This window comes from Oncorhynchus kisutch, linkage group LG28 (genome assembly GCF_002021735.2).
Source record: "Oncorhynchus kisutch isolate 150728-3 linkage group LG28, Okis_V2, whole genome shotgun sequence".
NCBI classification, from domain to species: domain Eukaryota; kingdom Metazoa; phylum Chordata; class Actinopteri; order Salmoniformes; family Salmonidae; genus Oncorhynchus; species Oncorhynchus kisutch.
In genome coordinates, this window is record NC_034201.2 from 31,871,652 (window position 1) to 31,894,795 (window position 23,144).

At 42.3% G+C, this 23,144-nt stretch overlaps 1 protein-coding gene across 6 annotated transcripts in view; it reads right to left on the reverse strand.

Annotated features, from left to right (window-relative positions):
• Positions 1-3,150: 3,150 nt before the first annotated feature.
• mark4a (MAP/microtubule affinity-regulating kinase 4a) overlaps positions 3,151-23,144 on the reverse strand; it is a 59,130-nt gene continuing 39,136 nt past the window's right edge. For 2 of the 6 annotated variants that reach the window (XM_031807568.1, XM_031807567.1), the window contains exons 15-18: positions 13,401-13,679; positions 12,705-12,787; positions 8,575-8,619; positions 3,151-8,346 (exon numbers count right to left, since the gene is read on the reverse strand). In XM_031807568.1, the coding sequence (XP_031663428.1) occupies positions 8,282-8,346; positions 8,575-8,619; positions 12,705-12,787; positions 13,401-13,679 (472 nt within the window). In that variant the 3' untranslated portion in view covers positions 3,151-8,281. Of the gene's footprint in view, positions 8,347-8,556; positions 8,620-12,704; positions 12,788-13,400; positions 13,680-23,144 lie in introns of all 6 variants that reach the window. The other 4 variants (XM_031807564.1, XM_031807563.1, XM_031807566.1 and 1 more) reach the window with 3 other exon arrangements.

The window sequence follows — 23,144 nt, forward strand, 5'->3', positions numbered from 1 at the left end:
AGACATTTGCATTCATATGACATTTTTGTGGAAGAATATCATAAAATCTGTATACTTGGACTTTAATTGAGCTTTTCAAGTATTAGTAGTCATATTAAAAGTTCAACATTTGCAAAACAACCAGTTTTCATAACTTCATAACTGAATATTCTTAGAATTTTTGTCCTAAAGGTAAAAGGCATGCTGTCGTGCAAGGTTAGTAGCTACATTTTACAACAGATACATGGTTTCCGGATACTCCCGTAAAGCCCTGATCATTGGCTATCTAGCTAGCTTTGACCCGATTGGAGTTGTTCAAGTGAAGACCGCCCACGTCATCGGTGTGACATGAAGGCATCGCTCTCTGACCAAATATGGTGCCATATAGGATATACTACACCCCTAATAATATGGTGAAGTCTGGTTACGTTCTAGGATCTCTGAGGAATACATACTAATGTGATTTGACTGGTTGAAACTACGTTTAGGGTTAGATTTTCAGAGATTCCTTTCTTTGCAAATTGAACAAGTGGAAATACAAAATCGATCATGCATGCTATATGGACCATTTTAGGTTATAAAAAAATATTTTAGCTAGCAAAACAACACTTGATGTTATCTCTGGGACCCTTTGGATGAAAAATCAGAGCAAGACTTCAAAATGTAAGTGCACATTTCACGTTCAGAGGTGAATTTATCAAACCTATCGCGGTGAAAGAAGTGTTTTGTTGTTAGGAGTTCTCCTGAAACAATAGTATGGCATTTTTTCACAGTAATAGCTCTTGTAAATTGGACAGTGCAGTTCTATTAACAAGAATTTAAGCTTTCAGCCAATATAAGACACTTATATGTACTGATATTTGTTGTTTCTCTAAAAATCTGCGATCGTGACAAGGCGGTGTATGATTTGCAACTGTCCCGTTGACGGGACGCCTATCCTTAAGAAGTCTTGAGAAGCGATAGAACAAGGATCGGAACCAGAACAAAGAGCTCAACCCCTCGCTCTTTTCAAGTTACAGGCAATTCTATGTGCCAAATGTCCCCTCCCCTTTCGGAAATCGAAAGACTCTAACACCGGCAAAATCATGATTTGTTCAAAGCACCGGAACTAATGCTGCTTGTTATCTCACACATTCCGTTGTACCAGGCTGCGTCTGCAGAAGCGTGGCACAGGTACACACACACACACACCAAAAAACATCCAGAGCAGCTGCTGATATATTCAACTCTAAATCGTCACAGATCACGACAGTCTTCCCTTTTACCACACAACAAGTAAAAAGGAACAGAAATTAAAATAAGCGAAAGCAATTAAGAAATAGCCAGGGAAAATGTATGGAGTAAAAAGTACATTATTTTCTTTAGGAATGTAGTGAAGTTAAAGTAAATGTTGGCAAAAATATAAATAGTGAAGTACAGATAACCCCAAAAACTACTTAGGTAGTACTTAGTATTTTTACTTAAAAGTACTGTACACCACTGATTTTTGGGACATTTGGATAATTTACAGTATGAGTAATTTTGCAGAGATTGTCTGAGACATACACTTAAACCTGCTTCTCTCTCCCTTTTCCCTGCTCTCTACAGGTGGCGTGGACACCGCCTCCATGGGTGGAGTGTTCGACATCTCCAACGCATGGCCCTAGGAATCAAGCGGTACAATGACGCCAACCAACCTGCGTGTAGTGGAGATATTTTTCTTCTTTCCTTCTGCCTCTTCTCTCTCTCTCTCCTTTGTCGTTCTTCTGTTTTTACTTTCATTTTCTTCCTTATGCCAATCTTTTCCACTTCTTTCCTGTTCAGTCAGTAACATCCTGGTATCCGCCTCCACCAAAGTCGGGCTTACCTGACAGACGTGAACACTACATTGGTTGTAAAAAGTTATCATTGAAACTGTGGTCCAATAAACCTATTACCATGAACCAATACAGATGTCGATGTAGTTTTGTCTTTCTTGGTCATGCACTCAAGGTAAGAGCATAACAAGTGTTAAATCAACTTGAAGTTTACACTGTTCTTATATCGTCCCACACTACACTAGCTTTCTAACAATTTCAGTTTGTTGCTCTGTGAATAGTTGAAATTTAACATATACTAACACTGCTTGTTGGATCTACTTTTCACTGGCGTCAAGTGTTAAAATTAAACTCCATCAGAATAAATCTGAACTTTAATAGTGACTACAGCTCTGTGTAAATGTTTGGCAACTAATAGAGTAGACTACCTTTTACCACAGTAAGGTGTAGACTAGACCAGTGGTGTAAGTACTTTGAAGCAAAAAATACTTTAAAGTACTACTTAAGTTGTTTTTTGGGGGTATCTGTACTTTATTTGACTATTTATATTTTTACAACTTTTACTTTTACTCCACTACCTTCCTAAAAAGTAATGTACTTTTTACTCCCATACATTTTCCCTGACACCCAAAAGTACTCATTACATTTTGAATGCTTACAGGGGTGGGCAACTCCAGTCCTCGGGGAGGCCTCAGCAGGACAGGAAAATTGTCAAATTCACAAACTTATCAAGAGAACATCCCTGGTCATCTCTACTGCCTCTGATCTGACGTACTCACGAAACACCAATACTTTGTCAATTATGTCAGTGTTGGAGTGTGGCTATCAGTAAATAAATAAACAAACAAGAAAATGATGCCATCTGGTTTGCTTAATATCAAGGTATTTGAAACGATTTATACTTTAACTTTTGATACTTAAAGCAATTACATTTACTTTTCACACTTAAGTATATTTAAATCCAAATACAGTACTTTGACTTTTACTCAAGTAGTATTTTACTGGGCAACTTTCACTTGAGTCATTGTCTTTTAAGGTATATTTACTTTTACTCAAGTATGACAATTGGGTACTTTTTCCAATAATGGAATAGACTAATAGTTATTAAAAGTGCTGTTAAGCCATGGCAGGACTTACATGGTTTTCAAGGGCACGTTGAAGCTCACAACCTGGAGTAAACACTGAGACAACATCGTGTGGTGCTTGTGTGTTTGCTGGGTAGTAAGGTAAAGATGATATTCAAAGCCTAACTGTCCAACAATGAAGGAGGAAAAAAGTTATTATTAGCAGTAAGAGCAATAGCAAGAATCAAGTGATGATTACGCACGCAGCAAACTGAGAGATCCATTGGTAGAAAAAACTAAAAGAAAAGGGAAAAGATAACATTTGTGAATTTTATTTCTCGTCAGCTCCATGTTTCTCACTTTCGCTGTAGACCAAAAGCACCAGGGCCTTTGGGCTACACAATCTCACATTGTTTGTTTCTGAAGGGGTCAATGGGTGAACAGAATTAGGCATCCAGGTCAAAACGTGTCTCTTCTTCCATCTCATTGGCCTCTATTGCATATTACATCAACGGTTAAAACAAATAAACAGTTCCAGCATGACAATGCACATTCCTTAAATACTGAGCCCCTGGGGTCATAATACTGTTTCCAACAACCATCTATACCACTGACAGTCTCTTATAGGCATACCAGCACACATTGTACTATCTTTTTCTAAATGCATTTCATAGGTTTGTATTCTACCTGGAAACAATTTTTTCCTTCACCTTAGCAACCACTTTGGATATGTTCAACCAGATGCTTCCCCTTCATTCTGTAAAAACTTAAATGGACGTTTCTATGGCTTGAACGCAACCCAACCCAACCCCAGATGTGCCTGACCATCAGAGATGGTCTCAATTTAAACATTTGTAAAATTGCAGAATTTGTAACAACACATTGGAATTAAAAAAAAAAAATCTGTTATTTTACATTTTGTTATACAGTAGAGAAATTCAGAGATTTGTGAATTACATTTCAGAATATCAAGTGAATCAATTTCCCTGTAAGTAATAGAAGGAGTCACATCATTGGAATTTACCCCAAATCTGCCATCTGTACTTGTGATAGGGGGGGGGGGGGGAGCAGGGACAATACCCAGTACAGTTTATCTGTGTCCATAATCAGGTCGAAACACTGACTGCATCTTTATTTCATAAAGCATCCACCTATGGGTGTGAATCATTACATGTTTTACCCCCAAAACCCAAACTCTGAAGTCATGCAGGATTGCAAGTTGGTATTGTTCCCTATTGTCATTGACAGAAACTGCTTAAAACTAGAAGCACTTCCCTTGTTCTAGCTATAAATAAACCTTGACCGCTAAGATATATACTATATTCATATATTTTATATTCAGCCATTAACTGGCTGATATAAATCCAGTTTTTTTTATTACGATATTCATCTAAAAAATAAATAAAAGTACCTGTGCAAATATCCACAAATTGAAGTGTTCACATTTAAGACATTGGCGCCATCCAGTGGCTCATTATGGGCATGGCCCTAGGGTCCACTGGAAGGAGCTGATTCAAGTCAAAGCAAAGTGCATTGAGGTCTATATTACCTAATGCTAATATACACCACAATGTTATAGGACATAGGACTGACCCTCTTCAGGTCAATAAGTGTGTCTGTCTGTACTGTAAAGGGCGGTGAAATGTAGTGGACTAGTATTGTTCTCCTATATAGGGGATCCTGTCATGGGGCAGACAAAACAGCACAAGGAGATTCAGAAGAGATTATTCAACAACGTGTCTGTGAAGCAGATGACAGTTGTGAGTGTTTTTGAAAAAATAACCGACAGGAGGAGGATGGCAAAAACAAACTGACATACAGACAGCAAAAACACTTGTGATGAAGATCAAACCCTACATGATCACGTTGGTCTGACTGGTTAAATCACCATGAGCAAAAAGCCAAAACGGAGACCGAGAGCGTTAACAGTAAATAACCAGGCAGACATCTTGGTCCCTGTAGCCTACATGAACATCACAGTACGTCCTTCATTCTAATCAGGAGGAGGGTGAGGAAGCCTTTTTGAGGTTCTTATTTTCCAACATTGTACTTTTACTGTATGTAGGCATACTGTAAGAGGAGCAACAGGGAAAACACAGCATCCCAGTCACATTGTCTTTATGTCTCTCTCTGTCTCTCTAAATTACTCCTCTGCGTGTCTACGCACTTCCCCTACAACCCACAGTAGCCGACCCCACATGAAAAAATACATTAATATACTATGGTAAAAATACTGTAGTATTACTATATTTATATACTATAGTATTCACTGTAGCGTTTTGCAGACTTTACTATAGTATTCAACTGTACTGTTTTTGCAGACATGACTGTAGTGTACTGTAGTATATACTGTAGTGTTTTTGCAGACATGACTGTAGTGTACTGTAGTATATACTGTAGTGTTTTTGCAGACATGATTTACAGTTTACTATAGAGTTTACTATTGTTACATATACCGGATAGGTGCAGTGAAATGTGTTGTTTTACAGGGTCAGCCATAGTAGTATGGCACCCCTTTAGCAAATTAGGGTTAAGTACCTTGCTCAAGGGCACATTGCACAGATTTTTCACTTTGTCAGCTCATGCATTCAAACCAGCAACATTTCGATTACTGGCCCAACGCTCTAACTGCTAGGCTACTTGCCGCCCTGAAGGAAACCAACAGGACAAACACTAAAAGAGCAAATTTTCCATAACCTGTAGGTAGGAATGGAGTCTGAACGGATACTTTAGAGCTTCTGCTCTTTTATATAACCTGTAGGGAACACAATATATGACCTATACTTGGCATGTAGGTTTCTCATTCATGGGTGGCACAAATTGGGGTACGCGGTATGGGAATGGGTGAGGTATATGCAAATGAATATTGTAGAATTACTATAGTTAGAACATTGTAGTGTTTTTTGCGGGTACTGTAGTATTTTTGAGGAAATTACTGTAGTATTTACTATAGTATTCTACAGTATACTACAACATGCTATAGTACTACACATGATCAATGGATACTACAATGTGGAGTTAAGTATTCTACAAAATTCTATAGTAAGCACTACACGATCGAGGGATACTACAGTATGGAGTATAGCATTCTACAGAACACTACAATATTCTAAAGTAAGTACTACACACGATCAAGGGATACTACAGTGTGGAGTATTGTATTCTACAATATACTACAAGATTATATAGTAAGAACTACACGATCGAGGGGTACTACAGTGTGTAGTATAGCATTCTACAGTATACTACAAAATTATATAGTAAGTGCTACACATGATCGAGGGATACTACAGTGTGGAGTATAGTATTCTACAGTATACTACAGTTAACTACATAATTCTATAGTAAGTACTATAGTATTATATAGTAAACTGTAGCATTTTGTCATGTCAGATAGTCATCAGCAGTAGACAAAACCAGTTTGATCTGAAGTTCACCAATGTCAAAATGCTGAAGGGTGTCAGAGTAGAGGCACCAGTGTGTGTAACAGTGGAAATGTGATTGGGTGGTTTCAGTTGCCTCAGAAAAAAACAGATTTTGATGTTCACCTTCAATGTAGTGAGATGGCTGAAGATAAATCGGCATGGCATGGAATAGAAATCAAACTAAATTGCATTGCATCGCATTGCACTGAAAGCAATATGACATTTATATATCTATATATGTATATGTAAATATACATATGTACATATGTATATACATATATATATACATATATGTATATATATATATATATATATATATATATATATATATACACATATACATATATACATATATACATATACGACTTACTCAAATACACAGAAATAAAATATTTCAAATACTTAAATAATCATGTACTTCAAACATTGTCTGTTACAAATTTGGTTCACTAGTATGTCTGACAGCTTTTCATTTTGGCAAAGCCATGTGGCATTCAAGGGCGCAATGTTCTGCAGTGAAAAGCGGTTGGATTCTCTTCCTTTCCAGCCACCCTTTCAGCCATAATACATTGAGTTAGGCAATTTTATGCAGAGGAACTGTGTAACTCTTTCATGACTTGAATTCAACTTTGCTGAAGAAAGGTAAAAGGGATAGATCATATCGTGAGAAGTATGGGATGAAATGCTTAAAAACTGCTTGATATGATTATTGGTAATGACCAGTTCCAACACAGACATTGATCCCAGCCAATCAGAGGGTTAAAATTGTTTCTCAGGAAAAGGAATGTGCCAATGGAATTACTTTGGAAGGGTGTGTGCAGGAAACCAAATGTACAGGTAGCTAAAGAGGTATGAAGGTGAAAAAATAGCACTATGAACCACAGTTTTGATCTACATAGATTACGTTTTCATATTGCCGCTGATGGAGCATGATGTGTACCAAAGTGTATACTACCTGATCTTATACATTAACAAAACAGCTTATTACGGTGTGGGTTGTACAATACTACAAAACTGAAACCTATATATGTCCAGTTTATATTTGTCATGTGCTATAAGACTTACTGAGAAAGATTCATGGTGTGTCCGAGAAAACATCCCCATCTGCTACTGTATTCTGTTGATGATATTGTAAGCGGAAAATGGATGTGAAGGTCACCATTGGCTGGTTCAAAGTGTCTGTCAACTCCTCTGTCATTGCCAATAATTCAATCCCGCCCATACCATGCACACAATGAAAGACAGAGCAACTGTCTCCCTATTTGTGCATGTTGTTCACTGGCGACAAGTCCTTGGATTATCACTTTATCCATAATAATGTTCAAATGGGAGAAGAATGACCAAAAACACATACAGTGACACGCAGAAGACAATCAAAGACGGCGAGACACAAGAAATGTTTTCGAGAATGTTTTCGATAGTGTCGGTTCGGAGGTGGTGATGGTTAAAAACCACAATGATACCAATCATAAAAGTAATAGTCATTCTGGCTAGAGTTAACGATAAAAAATATGAAGCTGGATATCTCTCTGGTCCGGATCCAGTGGATGAAGTTGGGGGGAGGAGATGCTTGAGTCTGTGTGGCGTGGGGTGTTTGGGTGGTTAGGTTGAGACTGGTGTGGAGGGGGGTAGGTCTTTAGCCACGTAAGAGACAGGAGGAAATGTATTTATCTGCAGCCCCAAGTCCCTTTATCTATTTCTCTTTCCATCCTTCTCAACCCCCATTATATTCAGAGTTCGAGGTCCTTTGAGATTTGCGTGGCGATGTCCCGGAAAGCAAGCGGTGCCCCCCAGAGTCGCGTGTATCGCACCCCGTTGGAAGACTCATTGTTGGCGGCGCTGCCCCCTGTGGAGAGGTGGCACACCTCGGCCTCAAAGGCCACTTGACCACCGGCTGCCCCGTGGGTGCAGGAGAGCAGAAAGGGGCCGGCATGGTGGACCTGGCAGCCGCAACCCCGTGCCGCCTCCCGCAGAGCCAGCACCACCTCCGCTGGGTCCCGCCGCCCCCCAGGTCCCCTCAGATCCCAGCCACGTCCGACGGCCCGGGGCTCGGACGCTTTTTGATGCCCAGGTAAATGGCAACTGGAGGCCAGAAAGGGACAGAGAAGTAGGAGAAAGGACAGAGGTGTAGAAGAGTGGAGGAAAAAGGAGGAGAGAACAGCTGTTAGAGAAAAAGGGGTAGTAAATGTGGGTAAGTAGAAAAACAGAGCAACTGGACTTTAATATCCAGTTAAAGACTGTCTGAAACATGAGTTCTAGATGGGTTGACGAAGGGTTGCCGGATATACTGACCTTGTGACATATACTGACCTTGTGACCGCAGATCGGCAGATTCCCTCAGGTTCATTTGTGACCCTGCGTAGAGAACAGACACACACACACACAGTTAAAGGGGGAATCGGAGAGGTGATTTATGCGAGATGCAGTTCCATGTCCACACAGTCATCCTCCATCCATAATACAGTGAAGCCATTCAAAAAGAAAGGAAAATAAATCAGAGTGAGGACAAGCAAACAACAACAGCAGTTGTTCATGGGTTGCATGTGTCCTCACAATATTATTATGTAGGATCTATTGACTCCTGAGTCAATGTTTTACTCAATTGGCGCTGTTGATGAAGATTTCGTGGATTTAGTGGCTTGGAAATACGATGTCATTTCTTTTCTTTTTTTCTTTTGACATTTTACCCCCCAATTTCATGGAATCCAATTATTAGTAGTTACTATCTTGTCTCATCACTACAACTCCCGTACGGGCTCAGGAGAGACAAAGGTCGAAAGTCATGCGTCCTCCGAGACACAACCCAACCACTGCTTCTTTACACAGTGCACATCCAACCCGGAAGCCAGCCACACCAATGTGTAGGAGGAAACACCGTGCACCTGGCGACCTTGGTTAGCGTGCATTGCGCCCGGCCCGCCACAGGAGTCGCTGGTGCGTGATGAGACAAGGATATCCCTCCCTAACCCGTACGATTCTAGGCCAATTGTGCGTCGCCCCACGGACCTCCCAGTCGCGGCCGGCTGCAACAGTCTCTGGTGGCAGTGCGGTGCAGTGCCCTAGACCACTGCGCCACCAGGGAGGCTCTCAATGTAATTTCTAAAGGAGACAAATAATGAGTAGGAAAACCTTTTGTCATCATTGTGATGTCGTCAGATTAACTTTAGATGCAGTATAACCACAGATAGAACAAGGAGCCATATGTTTCACCAGATTCAGTATAAATCTGAATCATCCGGTTTGAAGTTCCACTCCCCACCAAATATGATGAGGAGAGGAAGCACCAGTGGCCGGCAGTGAATGAATATGGAGCCAGATGGAACTGGTCCGACATGCTAGTTTTCTCAGCGATTAAACATTTGATCTGAATACAGTTTGCTTTTCACAAAACAATAATCTGTTACGAACAGAGTTGACTAAGTCTTGTAGACTTTAACCTTTGCCAAAGTGGTCAAATTTGTTGTTGTTTAGAAGGAGGGCAATGGCGAATTGAGTTACTGCACACACGCAGTTCACAGAGTAGGCATTTCCTAACGGAAATATGCAAACACATGCTAGAACGTGCCAATAGGATCTCGCTAGCTCGTGCTTGGCTCTGCCCACCTCCTTGCTTGTTCTGCCCACTATGCGTCATTTGCTCCCATTGGAAACGACAGGTTTAGTATCTTGGTTTAGTTCTAAAAAATATTTCGTAAAACATTAGTGAGCCTCCGTTCAGATGGTGTGACACGACTGGGTGACGTAAGTGCAACCCATGAATACGGGTCAGAGTATGGAGTGATATTGCTGCAATATTACCCCGTATCAGAGGCCCTGACCCGCACAACAGAGTCAACTAATAAGGCTGTATCAATATGAAAATATAAAAAACAACCCCATGCTTCTCATATTGTGTTTGTTCGGTGGCAACAGTGAATCTGTACTGATATGATTGTACTCCACGTCTTTTAGGGGGAGGTGGGAGAATCCACAGCAGCGTAAATGTTGGTGCATTCTGTGACACCAACTGTACGTCACTATCAATTCCATCACACAACAAAGACAGTCCGCATGTCCAGGAATCAACTGTCATTCAAAATAAAACAAGGTAGATGGAGTCACAGGAAGACCTTATGCACTAGGATGGTGCCCCTGGAACAAATCATTATTTTAACGCAAGCCCTTACATATAATAAAAGGATAAATAACACTTTCATAACATATATCATAGGTGTCAGTTTATGACAACTAAGACCATGTTTACTGTTTATCAGCCAATTGTCTAGCAAAACTGCCATAGCTAATTCATTGTTTGTGTCACGTTAAGTCATTGTTATGACAGTGTTATGTAGCCCTTATGATGCAGGTTTCAAGTAAAGTGTAATCCCCCAGGCATGCCAAAGGAATGAACCAAAAAGCAGTGTGAGAGAGCTATAGAATAAAGACAAGTAGGTAGACACACAGTCATGCAGATAGACAGACAAACAGGCATGCATACAGACAGACAGAGACAGACAGACAGGCCTACAGACAGACAGGTAAGGCAGACAGACATACAGACAGGTAAGACAGACAGGCATACAGACAGGTACGGCGTAGAGACAGACAGGCCTACAGACAGACATGCAGACAGACAGGTAAGGCATACATACAGACGGACATACAGACAGGCATACCGATAGGCATACAGACAGGCATACAGACAGACAGGCATACAGATGGGTATACAGACAGGTATACAGACAGGCATGTAGACAGGCATATAGACAGGCATATAGACAGACAGACCGACAGACAGGCATACAGACAAGTAAGTACTAGGCACATGGGAAGTTAGAGAAAGGAAGTCATACAGACAGACAGGTCAGTAAGACACAGATAGGTATGTACAGACAGAAATAAAGGTATGTAACAGAAAGGTAAACAGATAGGTACAGTACCAGTCAAAAGTTTGGACACATTTTACTATTTTCTACATTGTAGAATAATAGTGAAAACATCAAAACTATTGAAATAACACAAATGGATTAATGTAGTAACCAAAAAAGTCTAAACCCAATCAAAATATATTTTATATTTGAGATTCTTCAAAGTAGCCACGCTTTGCCTGATGACAGCTTTGCACACTCTTGGCATTCTCTCAACCAGCTTCATGAGGTAATCACCTGGAATACATTTCAATTAACAGGTGTGCCTTGTTAAAAGTTAACAAGGTAGGGGTGGTATAGGTAGGGGTGTTGTGACAAGGTAGGGGTGGTATACAGAAGATAGCCCTATTTGGTAATGCAAGAACAGCTCAAATAAACAAAGACAAACGACAGTCCATCATTACAGCCAATTCGGAAAATTTCAAGAACTTTGAAAGTTTCTTCAAGTGCAGTCGCAAAAGCGCTATCATGAGGATTACCACAAGAAAAGATGACCCAGAGTTACCTCTGCTCTGCTACAGAGGATAAGTTCATTAGAGTTAACTGCACCTCAGATTGCAGCCCAAATGAATGCTCCACAGAGTTCAAGTAACAGACACATCTCAACATCAACTGTTCAGAGGAGACTGTGTGAATCAGGCCATCATGGTCGAATTGCTGCAAAGAAACTATTACTAAAGGACACCATAAGAAGAAGAGACTTGCTTTGGCCAAGAAACACGAGCAATGGCCATTACACCGGTGGAAATCTGTCCTTTGTTCTGATTTTTGGTTCCAACCACCGTGTATTTGTGAGACGCAGAGTAGGTGAACGGAATATCTCCCTATGTGTGGTTCCCACTGTGATGCTTTGATGAGGAGGTGTGATGGTGTGGGGTGCTTTGCTGGTAACACTGTCTGTGATTTATTTTTAATTCAAGGCACACTTAACCAGCATGGCTACCACAGCATACTGCAGCGATACGCCATCCCATCTGTTTTGCGCTTAATGGGACTATCATTTGTTTTTCAACAGGACAATGACCCAACACACCTCCAGGCTGTGTAAGGGATATTTGACCAAGAAGCAGAGTGATGGAGTGCTGCATCAGATGACCTGGCCTACACAATCACCCGACCTCAACCCAATTGAGATGGTTTGGGATGGGTTCGACTGCAGATTGAAGGGAAGGCAGCCAACAAGTGCTAAGCATATGTGGGAACTCCTTCAAGACTGTTGGAAAAGCTTTCCTCATGAACCTGGTTGACAGAATGCCAAGAGTGTGCAAAGCTGTCATCAAGGCAAAGGGTGGCTACTTTGAGGAATCTAACATATTTTGATTTGTTTATATTTGGACTTTTTTGGTTACAACATGATTCAATATGTTTTATTACATAGTTTTGAGTTGGTGTGTCCAAACTTTTGACTGGTACTGTAAGTAAACAGGAATGCAGTCACACACACACACACACACACACACCGTTAGTATGTCCAGAAGGCAGGCAGGCAGGCAAGCAGGCCGACAGAGAGAAGCTAGAGACATGGGAACTTACTAACTGTTTTTGATCCCTGGGGAAGGGTACAACCCGAGACTGATTTGTTTGAGCCCTGGCGCTTAGAGGGTTCTAGATTGACCCTGATATAAGGAGAGGAAGAGCAACAGAGAGAGATAGAAAAAGAAATAGGAGAGGAAGGGGAGAAAGAGAAAATAATTGAATCATGGCCAAAGGAATGGTGGATAACAGCGCAGCTGTAGCTGATTGGCATGGAGGAAGCATATGTTTCATTACATTACATATATGTGATTATACTGTATATTATAGCTGATTCCAGGGATAGCTGGTTAAGCTCCGTTTCCAATGTCAGGGCCCAGGGCTGTGGTCTGTAACTTTGTGTAACAAATTCAGTTAGTGTGCCTACCTCCCCCGTTTCCCCTTCTAAACACAACCCTGGTCCACAACTACCTGCTTGTGAGTTTGGAGGCAGGTGTTACGGAGGTGACTACTATTATTCACTAAGGTGATTGTCCCCTGCATTTGGAGGCAAGCGTTACTGAGGTGAGTGTTGCGGAGGTAAACGATTACCTGCGCATGAGTATGGGGGCAGGTGTTACGGAGGTGACTACTACAATTCACTAAGGTGATTGTCCCCTGCATTTGGAGGCGAGTGTTATGGAGGTGACTGTTACGGAGGTGACTGTCACAGAGGTGACCGTTATAGAGGTGACCGTTACAGAGGTGACCGCTTACCTGCGTGTGAGTTTGGAGGTGAGCTTGGTGAAGAGGTTGGAGGTGGCACGGCTGCGGGCGTGCGGCAGGGGACTTGCATCATGGTGGGACAGAGTGGGGGAGGTGGGCGGGGCCGAGTAGACGGGCGGGCCCCGGTCTCTCAGCTGGCCCCCGTGGAAGGTGCTTCGAATGGTGGAGCCCCGTGTCAGACGGCAGCGCTCGCTAGAGGAGGAGGAGGCCCCGGCCCCAGAGATGCTCAGGGTGGAGGGGGATGTGGGGGGCAGGCGGTGGGACAGGGAGCTGGAGCAGAGAGACAATTAGAATTAGACAAATGTTACTGTCCACACTAAGTGGAAACTTGTTTTCGGCTTCACAATAACATGGTTGACAAAAAACAACACTAGAAACGGGGTGCCAGGTAGCCTAGCAGTTAGAGAGGTGATCCAGCAGCCAGAGGGTTGCCAGTTCAAATCCCGGGTCCAACAGGAAAAATCTGTCGGAAGTGACCTTGCAGGAAATGGGAAGTGATTTGGCAACCAACTGGAGAATTGCTGGTATCAAATCCTAGATGCCATTGCCTGCCGTTGTCCCCTTCAGCAAGGCACTCAACCCCCCACAACAACAGCTCCCCGGGCACTCAGTCTGGCAGCCCCCTGCACATCTCCAAAAGCCTGTATGTGTGTATGAGTTGGGTTAAAGTAGAAGTTTTGCTTTTAACAATCAAATCTCAATTTTTTATGTAAATGAAATGTTATAGATGGGTCCAGACACCTATTCTGTGATTTCACTTGTTTTTGAGAAACTTACCCCAAACAGAAAATCTCCCACTGGGCACAGATGTAGACTCAACCTCTATTCTACGTTGGTTCAACATAATTTCATTGAAATTTAACCCTTGTGTGCCCAGTGGACTCTTCATCATTGTCAAGTCCTGACCATAAAGAGCCTTGTTATTCTCTATTTTGGTTAGGTCGGGGTGTGACTAGGGTGGGTAATCTAGGTTGTTTATTTCTATGTTGGCCTGGTATGGTTCCCAATCAGAGGCAGCTATTTTTCGTTGTCTCTGATTGGGGATCATATTTAGGCAGCCATTTCCCCACTGTGTTTTGTGGGATCTTGTTTATGTGTGCCTGTGAGCACTTCATTTACTTCACGTTGCGTTCGTTCGTTCTTTATTGTTTTTGTGAGTTTCATTCAATAAACATGTGGAACCCATATCACGCTGCACTTTGGTCCGAATGTTATTACGACAATCGTGATAGTCATCCTCCTTGTGTAGTATGGGGCCCTTAAAAAACATGAACAAAGGATCCAAAAACACCCAAATAGTTATTTTTAGATACAGAAAAGCTCTCAGTATAGCAATGCAGTTCTTTAGATGTTGTACTCATGAAATTGTGTCATTCCGAACTTATCCGCAACATATTCCCTTTAGTGCGACTCAAGCCATTCCCGCTATCCAGCTGTTCTATTCTCCATGTAGCCCGCTGCTAAAGGTAAACTCCAAAATAAAGGAAACCCAAAAATAAAGTGTCTTAATAATGTGCCTTGGCATAGATTCTACAAGTGTCTGGAATTTCCTGTGTGGAAGAGAGGTTGAAGAAGACAAAGGTTAAGACAACGCGATTCTAATATCCCATTACTCTTTGCAACAAGTGGTACCAGCTATGCTAGTTAGCAACAGCGCTGGTAGTTACAACGGTGCTGGTCCCACATTTGTGAAGACATTGTATACCACATTTACTCAAGTGTTTCCTTTATTTTAGCAGTTACCTGTAGAATGGATGTAAAGGTTTTGCTCGAGTAGCAACAAAATGGAATATAATGTTGCGGATAAAATTAAGAATTACACAATTTCATGTGTACAACAAAAAATACCTGCTTCCCTATTCTGAGAGCTTAGAAGTTTCTAAAAATAAGTATTGGGGTGTTTTTGGAGCCTTTGTTAATGTTTTTTCGGGGCTCCCATACTACACAATGAGGAAACGTCCACACACTAGGATGAGGAAGTGATTTGCTGTTTGGGGAAAATGTCTAAAAAAACAAGTGAAATCACAAAAGGTGTCTGGACACTTCTATAACATACAATTTACGGTACCAGTCAAAGGTTTGGACACACTTACTCATTCAAGGGTCTATCTTTATATTTTACTATTTTCTACATTGTAGAATAATAGTGAAGACATCTAAACTATGAAATAACACATATGGAATCATGTAGTAACAAAAAAAAGTGTTAAACAAATATATTTTAATTTTGAGATTCTTCAAAAGCCTTGACAGCTTGGCATACTCTTGGCATTCTCTCAACCAGCTTCATGAGGTAGTCACCTGGAAAGCATTGCAATTAACAGGTGTGCCTTGCTAAAAGTATATTTGTGAAATTGATTTCCTTCCTTGTTATGGCTGTGGTGAAAGGGGAAATTTCAGAGTGACAACTAATAGTACTCGATAAAACTCAAACTTTCATTAAAACACACATGCAGGGTACTCAATTAAAGCTACACTCGTTGTGAATCTAGCCAACATGTCAGATTTAAAAAATGCTTTTCGGCGAAAGCATGAGAAGCTATTATCTGATAGCATGCACCCCCCGAAATACCTGAAGGAGACGTAAACAAAATAATTAGCGTAGCCGGCGCTACACAAAACGCAGAAATAAAATATAAAACATTCATTACATTTGACGAGCTTCTTTGTTGGCACTGCAATATGTCCCATAAACATCACAATTGGGTCTTTTTTTCGATTAAATCCGCCCATGTATAAAAGTCAATTTATGAAGCCCGTCTGATCCAGGAAAAAACAGCTTTCCAAAACGCAACGTCATTTTTTAAAATTAAAAAAGTTGCCTATAAACATTGACAAAACACTTCAAACTACTTGTAATCCAACTTTAGGTATTAATAAACGTTAATAATCGATCAAATTGATCACGGGGCGATCTGTATTCAATAGCAGCAAGTCTTCAAATCATGGTCCATATTCTCTCTTTCATAACTTCCCCCGGTGTACTCGATGACAGGAAGTGCCTATTTCTCATTTCACCAAGGATTAACTTCAACCCAATTGCCAAGACTGGCGACATCGTGTGGAAGCTGTAGGAACTGTAAACTGGGCCCTATCTATTTTCCCTTGCCATAGACAATAAAGAGACTGGCAGAGGGATATGTTTTTTGTGTTTTTGGTGAACAGTTTTCCTTGGGGTTTTGCCTGCGACACACGTTCTGTTATAGTCACAGACACGATTTAACCAGTTTTAGAAACTTCAGAGTGTTTTCTATCCACACATACTAATCATATGCATATACTATATTCCTGGCATGAGTAGCAGGACGTTGAAATTTTGCAAGCATTATGATGAAACTGTCTCTTATGAGAACCGCCACAGGAAAGGAAGACCCAGAGTTACCTCTGCTGCAGAGGATACGTTCATTAGAGTTACCAGCCTCAGAAATTGCAGCCCAAATAAAAGCTTCACAGAGTTCAAGTAATAGACACATCTCAACATCAACTGTTCAGAGGAGACTGTGTGAATCAGGCCTTCATGGTCAATTTGCTTTAAAGAAACCACTACTAAAGGACACAAACAAGAAGAAGAGACTTGCTTGGGCCAAGAAACACGAGCAATGGACATTTGACTGGTGGAAATATGTCCTTTGGTCTGATTAGTCCAAAACTGAGATTTTTGGATCCAACTGCTGTGTCTTTATGAGACGCAGAGTAGGTGAACAGAGTTCACCGTGAAGCATGGAGGAGGTGGTGTGATGGTGCTTTGCTGGTGACACTGTCTGTGATTTATTTCGAATTCAAGGTACACTTAACCAGCATGGCTATCACAGCATTCCCATATGGTTTGTGCTTAGTGGGACTATCATTTATTTTTGGTACAAATCATTCCTTAAGTTCTAGACCTCTGAATCTGGTAATGAATGGTAATGAATGGTGTGGCTGTTGAACAAGATGAGGAGACTGAATTACTTGCCGTTACTTTAGATTGTAATCTGTCATGGTCAAAATATATAGATTCAATGGTTGTAAAGATGGGGAGAAGTCTGACCGTAATAAAGAGATGCTCTGCTTTTTTGACACCACACTCCAAAAAGCAAGTTCTGCAGGCTCTAGTTTTGTCTAATCTTGATTATTGTTCAGTCGTGTGTTCCAGTGTGGTAAGGAAAGACCTCGTTAATTTACAGCTGGCCCAAAATAGAGCGGCACGTTTTGTTCTTAATTGTAATCAGAGGGCTGATATAAATACTATGCATGCCAGTCTCTCTTGGCTAAGAGTTGAGGAGAGACTAACTGCAGCACTTCTTTTTATAAGAAACATTAATGTGTTGAAAATCCCAAATTGTTTGCATAGTCAACATACACACAGCTCTGACACTCACACTTATCCCACCAGATATGCCACCAGGGTTCTTTTCACAGTCCCCAAATCCAGAACAAATTCAAGAAAGCATATAGTATTATATAGAGTCCTAGTTGCATGGAACTTCCTTCCATTTCAAATTGCTCAAATAAACAGCAAACCTGGTTTCAAAAAACAGAAAGCAACACCTTGCGGCGCAACGCCTCACCCCTATTTGACCTAGATAGTTTGTGTGTATGCATTGATATGAAGGCTACGTGTGCCTTTTTAAAACATTTATGTAGTTCCCTCTTTGAGCTGTTCTTGTCTGTTGATGATCTGTATTATGTAATTCTTTATTATGTTTCATGTTTTGTGTGGACCCCAAGAAGAGAAGCTGCTGCTTTTGCAACAGCTAATGGGGATCCTATTAAAATACCAAATACCAAACAGGACAATGAATCAACACACCTCCAGGCTGTGTAAGGGCTATTTGACCAAGGAGAGTGATGGAGTGCTGCATCAGATGACCTGGCCTCCACAATCACCTGACCTCAAACAACTTGAAATTGTTTGGGATGAGTTGGACAGCAGAGTGAAGGAAAAGCAGCCAACAAGTGCTCAGCATATGTGGGAACTCATTCAAAACTGTTGGAAAAGCATTCCAGGTGAAGCTAGTTGAGAAAATGCCAAGAGTGTGCAAAGCTGTCATTAAAGCACGTTTGTTGTTGTTGAACGCTGTCAAACGCCGAAACTGAAACCTGAACTAAAGACCTCGATTTACAAGCTGACAGTGTTTTTATTTACTTTAATTTTATTTTGAATTCTGCGGTTCTGTTGGGCTAAATTGCTGTGAGCGCTGCTATCTGTCCCGGGATCCTGCCAGATTCCGTACAGGGGGAGAGACGCGAAAGCCCAGCTAGCCTAGCTGGCTCGGCGGCTCAAATGGAGGCCGCTATTGAACGTTTCCAAGGTAGCAGGAGCTGAGTTTACATTGCTTTGTTCCGGGACAATGTGGACCATGTTGACTTTCAATGTAGCAACTGCTTGCTTGCAGAGGACTACAGGAGCGAAGTAACAACTCTTAGCAAGCAAGAAGAAAACCTACATAAGCTAATGGGGAACCCATGCCCACCTACTATTTATTTTTCTTCCATCCCAGTAGCCGGTTGCCGCTCTGGACGGGTGGAAGATGAACTGCCATGTCGGCTCCCCACAGCCAACTGGCCGGTGCTAGGCAGGGTTCCATCACCGAAGGGGTTTCCCCCTTCCCTGGAGAACAGAGCTGATCTCGACCCAACCAACCAGCCATGGAGTTACGTCACTCGCCGTGGAAGTGGCAACGGGGGTCTTCATGGAGATGTTGAGCCGGGAACTGACACAGACCAGAAACAGCTTTGCCGCCTTGGATCCAGAGGTTCTCGCGCCTTCGTCTGTGGTGGCTTCGGATCCAGAGGTACCTGCATCTTCATTCTCGGCTCTGTCTCCCTCTCCGGTGACTTCTATCTCTGGTTCAGATCCTCAAAGCAGATCCTCGAACCAGACTGTGAGGCTGCCTGAGCGACCGGCCCATTCACCATCACCAGCTGTCATCAAAGGCAGCTCTATGGTGAGAAACATCTCGGTCCCCAAGGCAAAAACCCCATGCTCTCCAGGAGCAAGAGTACAGGACATAACAAGGCTGCTTCCGACTGTTCTACCACAGATGCTAGGAGCTGACACTGTCATAGTCCATTTGGGGTCAAACGACATCAGGAGGGCTAGCTCGGAACATTTGAAAATTGATTTTAAAGAACTGATTTTAGCATTAAAAGACTCCAAAAAACAGACAATTTCAGGTCCAGTACCATTGTTGAGCCATGTGAAAGATTCAGCAGACTGCTGTCATTACACATATGGCTACAATACTACTGTAGCTCTGCTGGAGTCACTTTTATTGATAACTTTGACAACTTCTGGAAACAGAAGATACTCGAAAAGACAGAAATGCCAACGGAGGCGGTGTTGCGGTCTATATTCAGAACCACATTCCTGTAAAGCTTAGATAAAAATCTAATGTTAAATACTGTTGAAGTAATATGGCTACAGGTTCATCTGCCTCACCTAAAGCCCATTCTTGTGGGAAGCTGTTATAGACCACCAAGTGCTAACAGTCAGTATCTGGATAATATGTGTGAAATGCTTGATAATGTATGTAAAATCAACAGAGAAGTACATTTTCTGGGTGATTTAAACATTGACTGGCTATCATCAAGCTGCCCACTCAGGAAAAAACTTCAAACTGTAACCAGTGCCTGCAACCTGGATCAGGTTGTCAGTCAACCTACCAGGGTATTTAAAAACAGCACAGGAATTAAATCATCAACATGGATTGATCACATCTGGAGTCGGTGCAGCCAGCTGGTTTCTCCACGCATCGCGCCGACAGAAACAAACATCTTTCTGGTAAGAAGAGGGGCGGGGGCGTATGCTTTATGGTTAACGAGACGTGGTGTGGTCACAACAACATACAGGAACTCAAGTCCTTCTGTACACCTGATTTAGAATTCCTCACAATCAAAAGTCGACCGCATTATCTACCAAGGGAATTCTCTTCGATTATAATCACAGCCGTATATATTCCCCCCCAAGCAGACACATCGATGGCTCTGAACTAACTTTATTTGATTCTTTGCAAACTGGAATCCACATATCCTGAGGCTGCATTCATTGTAGCTGGGGATTTTAACAAGGTTAATCTGAAAACAAGACTCCCTAAATTGTATCAGCATATCGATTGCGCAACCAGGGCTGGCAAAACCTTGGATCATTGCTATTCTAACTTCCGCGACGCATATAAGGCCCTCCCCCACTCTCCTTTCGGAAAAGCTGACCACGACTCCATTTTATTGCTCCCTGCCTACAGACAGAAGCTAAAATAAGAAGCTCCCGCGCTGAGGTCTGTTCAACGCTGGTCCGACCAATCTGATTCCACGCTCCAAGACTGCTTCCATCACGTGGACTGGAATATGTTTCGTATTGCGTCAAACAACAACATTGACGAATACGCTGATTCGGTGAGCGAGTTCATTAAAACGTGCGTTGAAGATGTCGTTCGCATAGCAACGATTAAAACATTCCCAAACCAGAAACCGTGGATTGATGGCAGCATTCGCGTGAAACTGAAAGTGCGAACCACTGCTTTTAATCAGGGCAAGGTGACCGGAAACATGACCGAATACAAACAGTGTAGCTATTCCCTCCGCACGGCAATGAAACAAGCTAAGCGTCAGTATAGAGACAAAGTAGAATCGCAATTCAATGGCTCAGACACAAGAGGTATGTGGCAGGGTCTACAGTCAATCACGGATTACAAAAAGAAAACCAGGCCAGTCACGGACCAGGATGTCTTGCTCCAAGGCAGACTAAATAACTTTTTTGCCCGCTTTGAGGACAATACAGTGCCACTGACACGGCCCGCAACCAAAACATGCGGACTCTCCTTCACTGCAGCCGAGGTGAGTAAAACATTTAAACGTGTTAACCCTCGCAAGGCTGCAGGCCCAGACGGCATCCCCAGCCGCGCCCTCAGAGCATGCGCAGACCAGCTGGCTGGTGTGTTTACGGATATATTCAATCAATCCCTATCCCAGTCTGCTGTTCCCACATGCTTCAAGAGGGCCACCATTGTTCCTGTTCCCAAGAAAGCTAAGGTAACTGAGCTAAACGACTACCGCCCCGTAGCACTCACCTCCGTCATCATGAAGTGCTTTGAGAGACTAGTCAAGGACCATATCACCTCCACCCTACCTGACACCCAAGACCCACTCCAATTTGCTTACCGCCCAAATAGGTCCACAGACGATGCAATCTCAACCACACTGCACACTGCTCTAACCCATCTGGACAAGAGGAATACCTATGTGAGAATGCTGTTCATCGACTACAGCTCAGCATTTAACACCATAGTACCCTCCAAACTCATCATCAAGCTCGAAACCCGGGTCTCGACCCCGCCCTGTGCAACTGGGTACGGTACTTCTTGATGGGCCGCCCCCAGGTGGTGAGGGTAGGTAACAACATCTCCACCCCGCTGATCTTCAACACTGGGGCCCCACAAGGGTGCGTTCTGAGCCCTCTCCTGTACTCCCTGTTCACCCACGACTGCGTGGCCAAGCACGCCTCCAACTCAATCATCAAGTTTGCGGATGACACAACAGTGGTAGGCTTGATTACCAACAACGACGAGACGGCCTACAGGGAGGAGGTGAGGGCCCTCGGAGTGTGGTGTCAGGAAAATAACCTCACACTCAACGTCAACAAAACTAAGGAAATGATTGTGGACTTCAGAAAACAGCAGAGGGAACACCCCCCTATCCACATTGATGGAACAGTAGTGGAGAGGGTAGTAAGTTTTAAGTTCCTCGGCGTACACATCACAGACAAACTGAATTGGTCCACCCACACAGACAGCATCGTGAAGAAGGCGCAGCAGCGCCTCTTCAACCTCAGGAGGCTGAAGAAATTCGGCTTGTCACCAAAATCACTCACAAACATCTACAGATGCACAATCGAGAGCATCCTGTCGGGCTGTATCACCGCCTGGTACGGCAACTGCTCCGCCCACAACCGTAAGGCTCTCCAGAGGATTGTGAGGTCTGCACAACGCATCACCGGGGGCAAACTACCTGCCCTCCAGGACACCTACACCACCCAATGTCACAGGAAGGCCATAAAGATCGTCAAGGACAACAACCACCCGAGCCACTGCCTGTTAACCCCGCTATCATCCAGAAGGCGAGGTCAGTACAGGTGCATCAAAGCTGGGACCGAGAGACTGAAAAACAGCTTCTATCTCAAGGCCATCAGACTGTTAAACAGCCACCACTAACATTGAGTGGCTGCTGCCAACACACTGACTCAACTCCAGCCACTTTAATAATGGGAATTGATGTAAAATATATCGCTAACCACTTTAAACAATGCTACTTAATATAATGTTTACATACCCTACATTATTTATCTCATATGTATACGTATATACTGTACTCTATATCATCTACTGCATCTTTATGTAATACAGGTATCACTAGCCACTTTAAACTATGCCACTTTGTTTACATACTCATCTCATATGTATATACTGTACTCGATACCATCTACTGCATCTTGCCTATGCCGCTCTGTACCATCACTCATTCATATATCTCTATGTACATATTCTTTATCCCTTTACACTTGTGTGTATAAGGTAGTAGTTTTGGAATTAGTTAGTTAGATTACTCGTTGGTTATTACTGCATTGTCGGAACTAGAAGCACAAGCATTTCGCTACACTCGCATTAACATCTGCTAACCATGTGAATGTGACAAATAACATTTGATTTGATTTGATTTGACATCTTTACAAACGCTGCAGATATTTGTTTTAAAGCA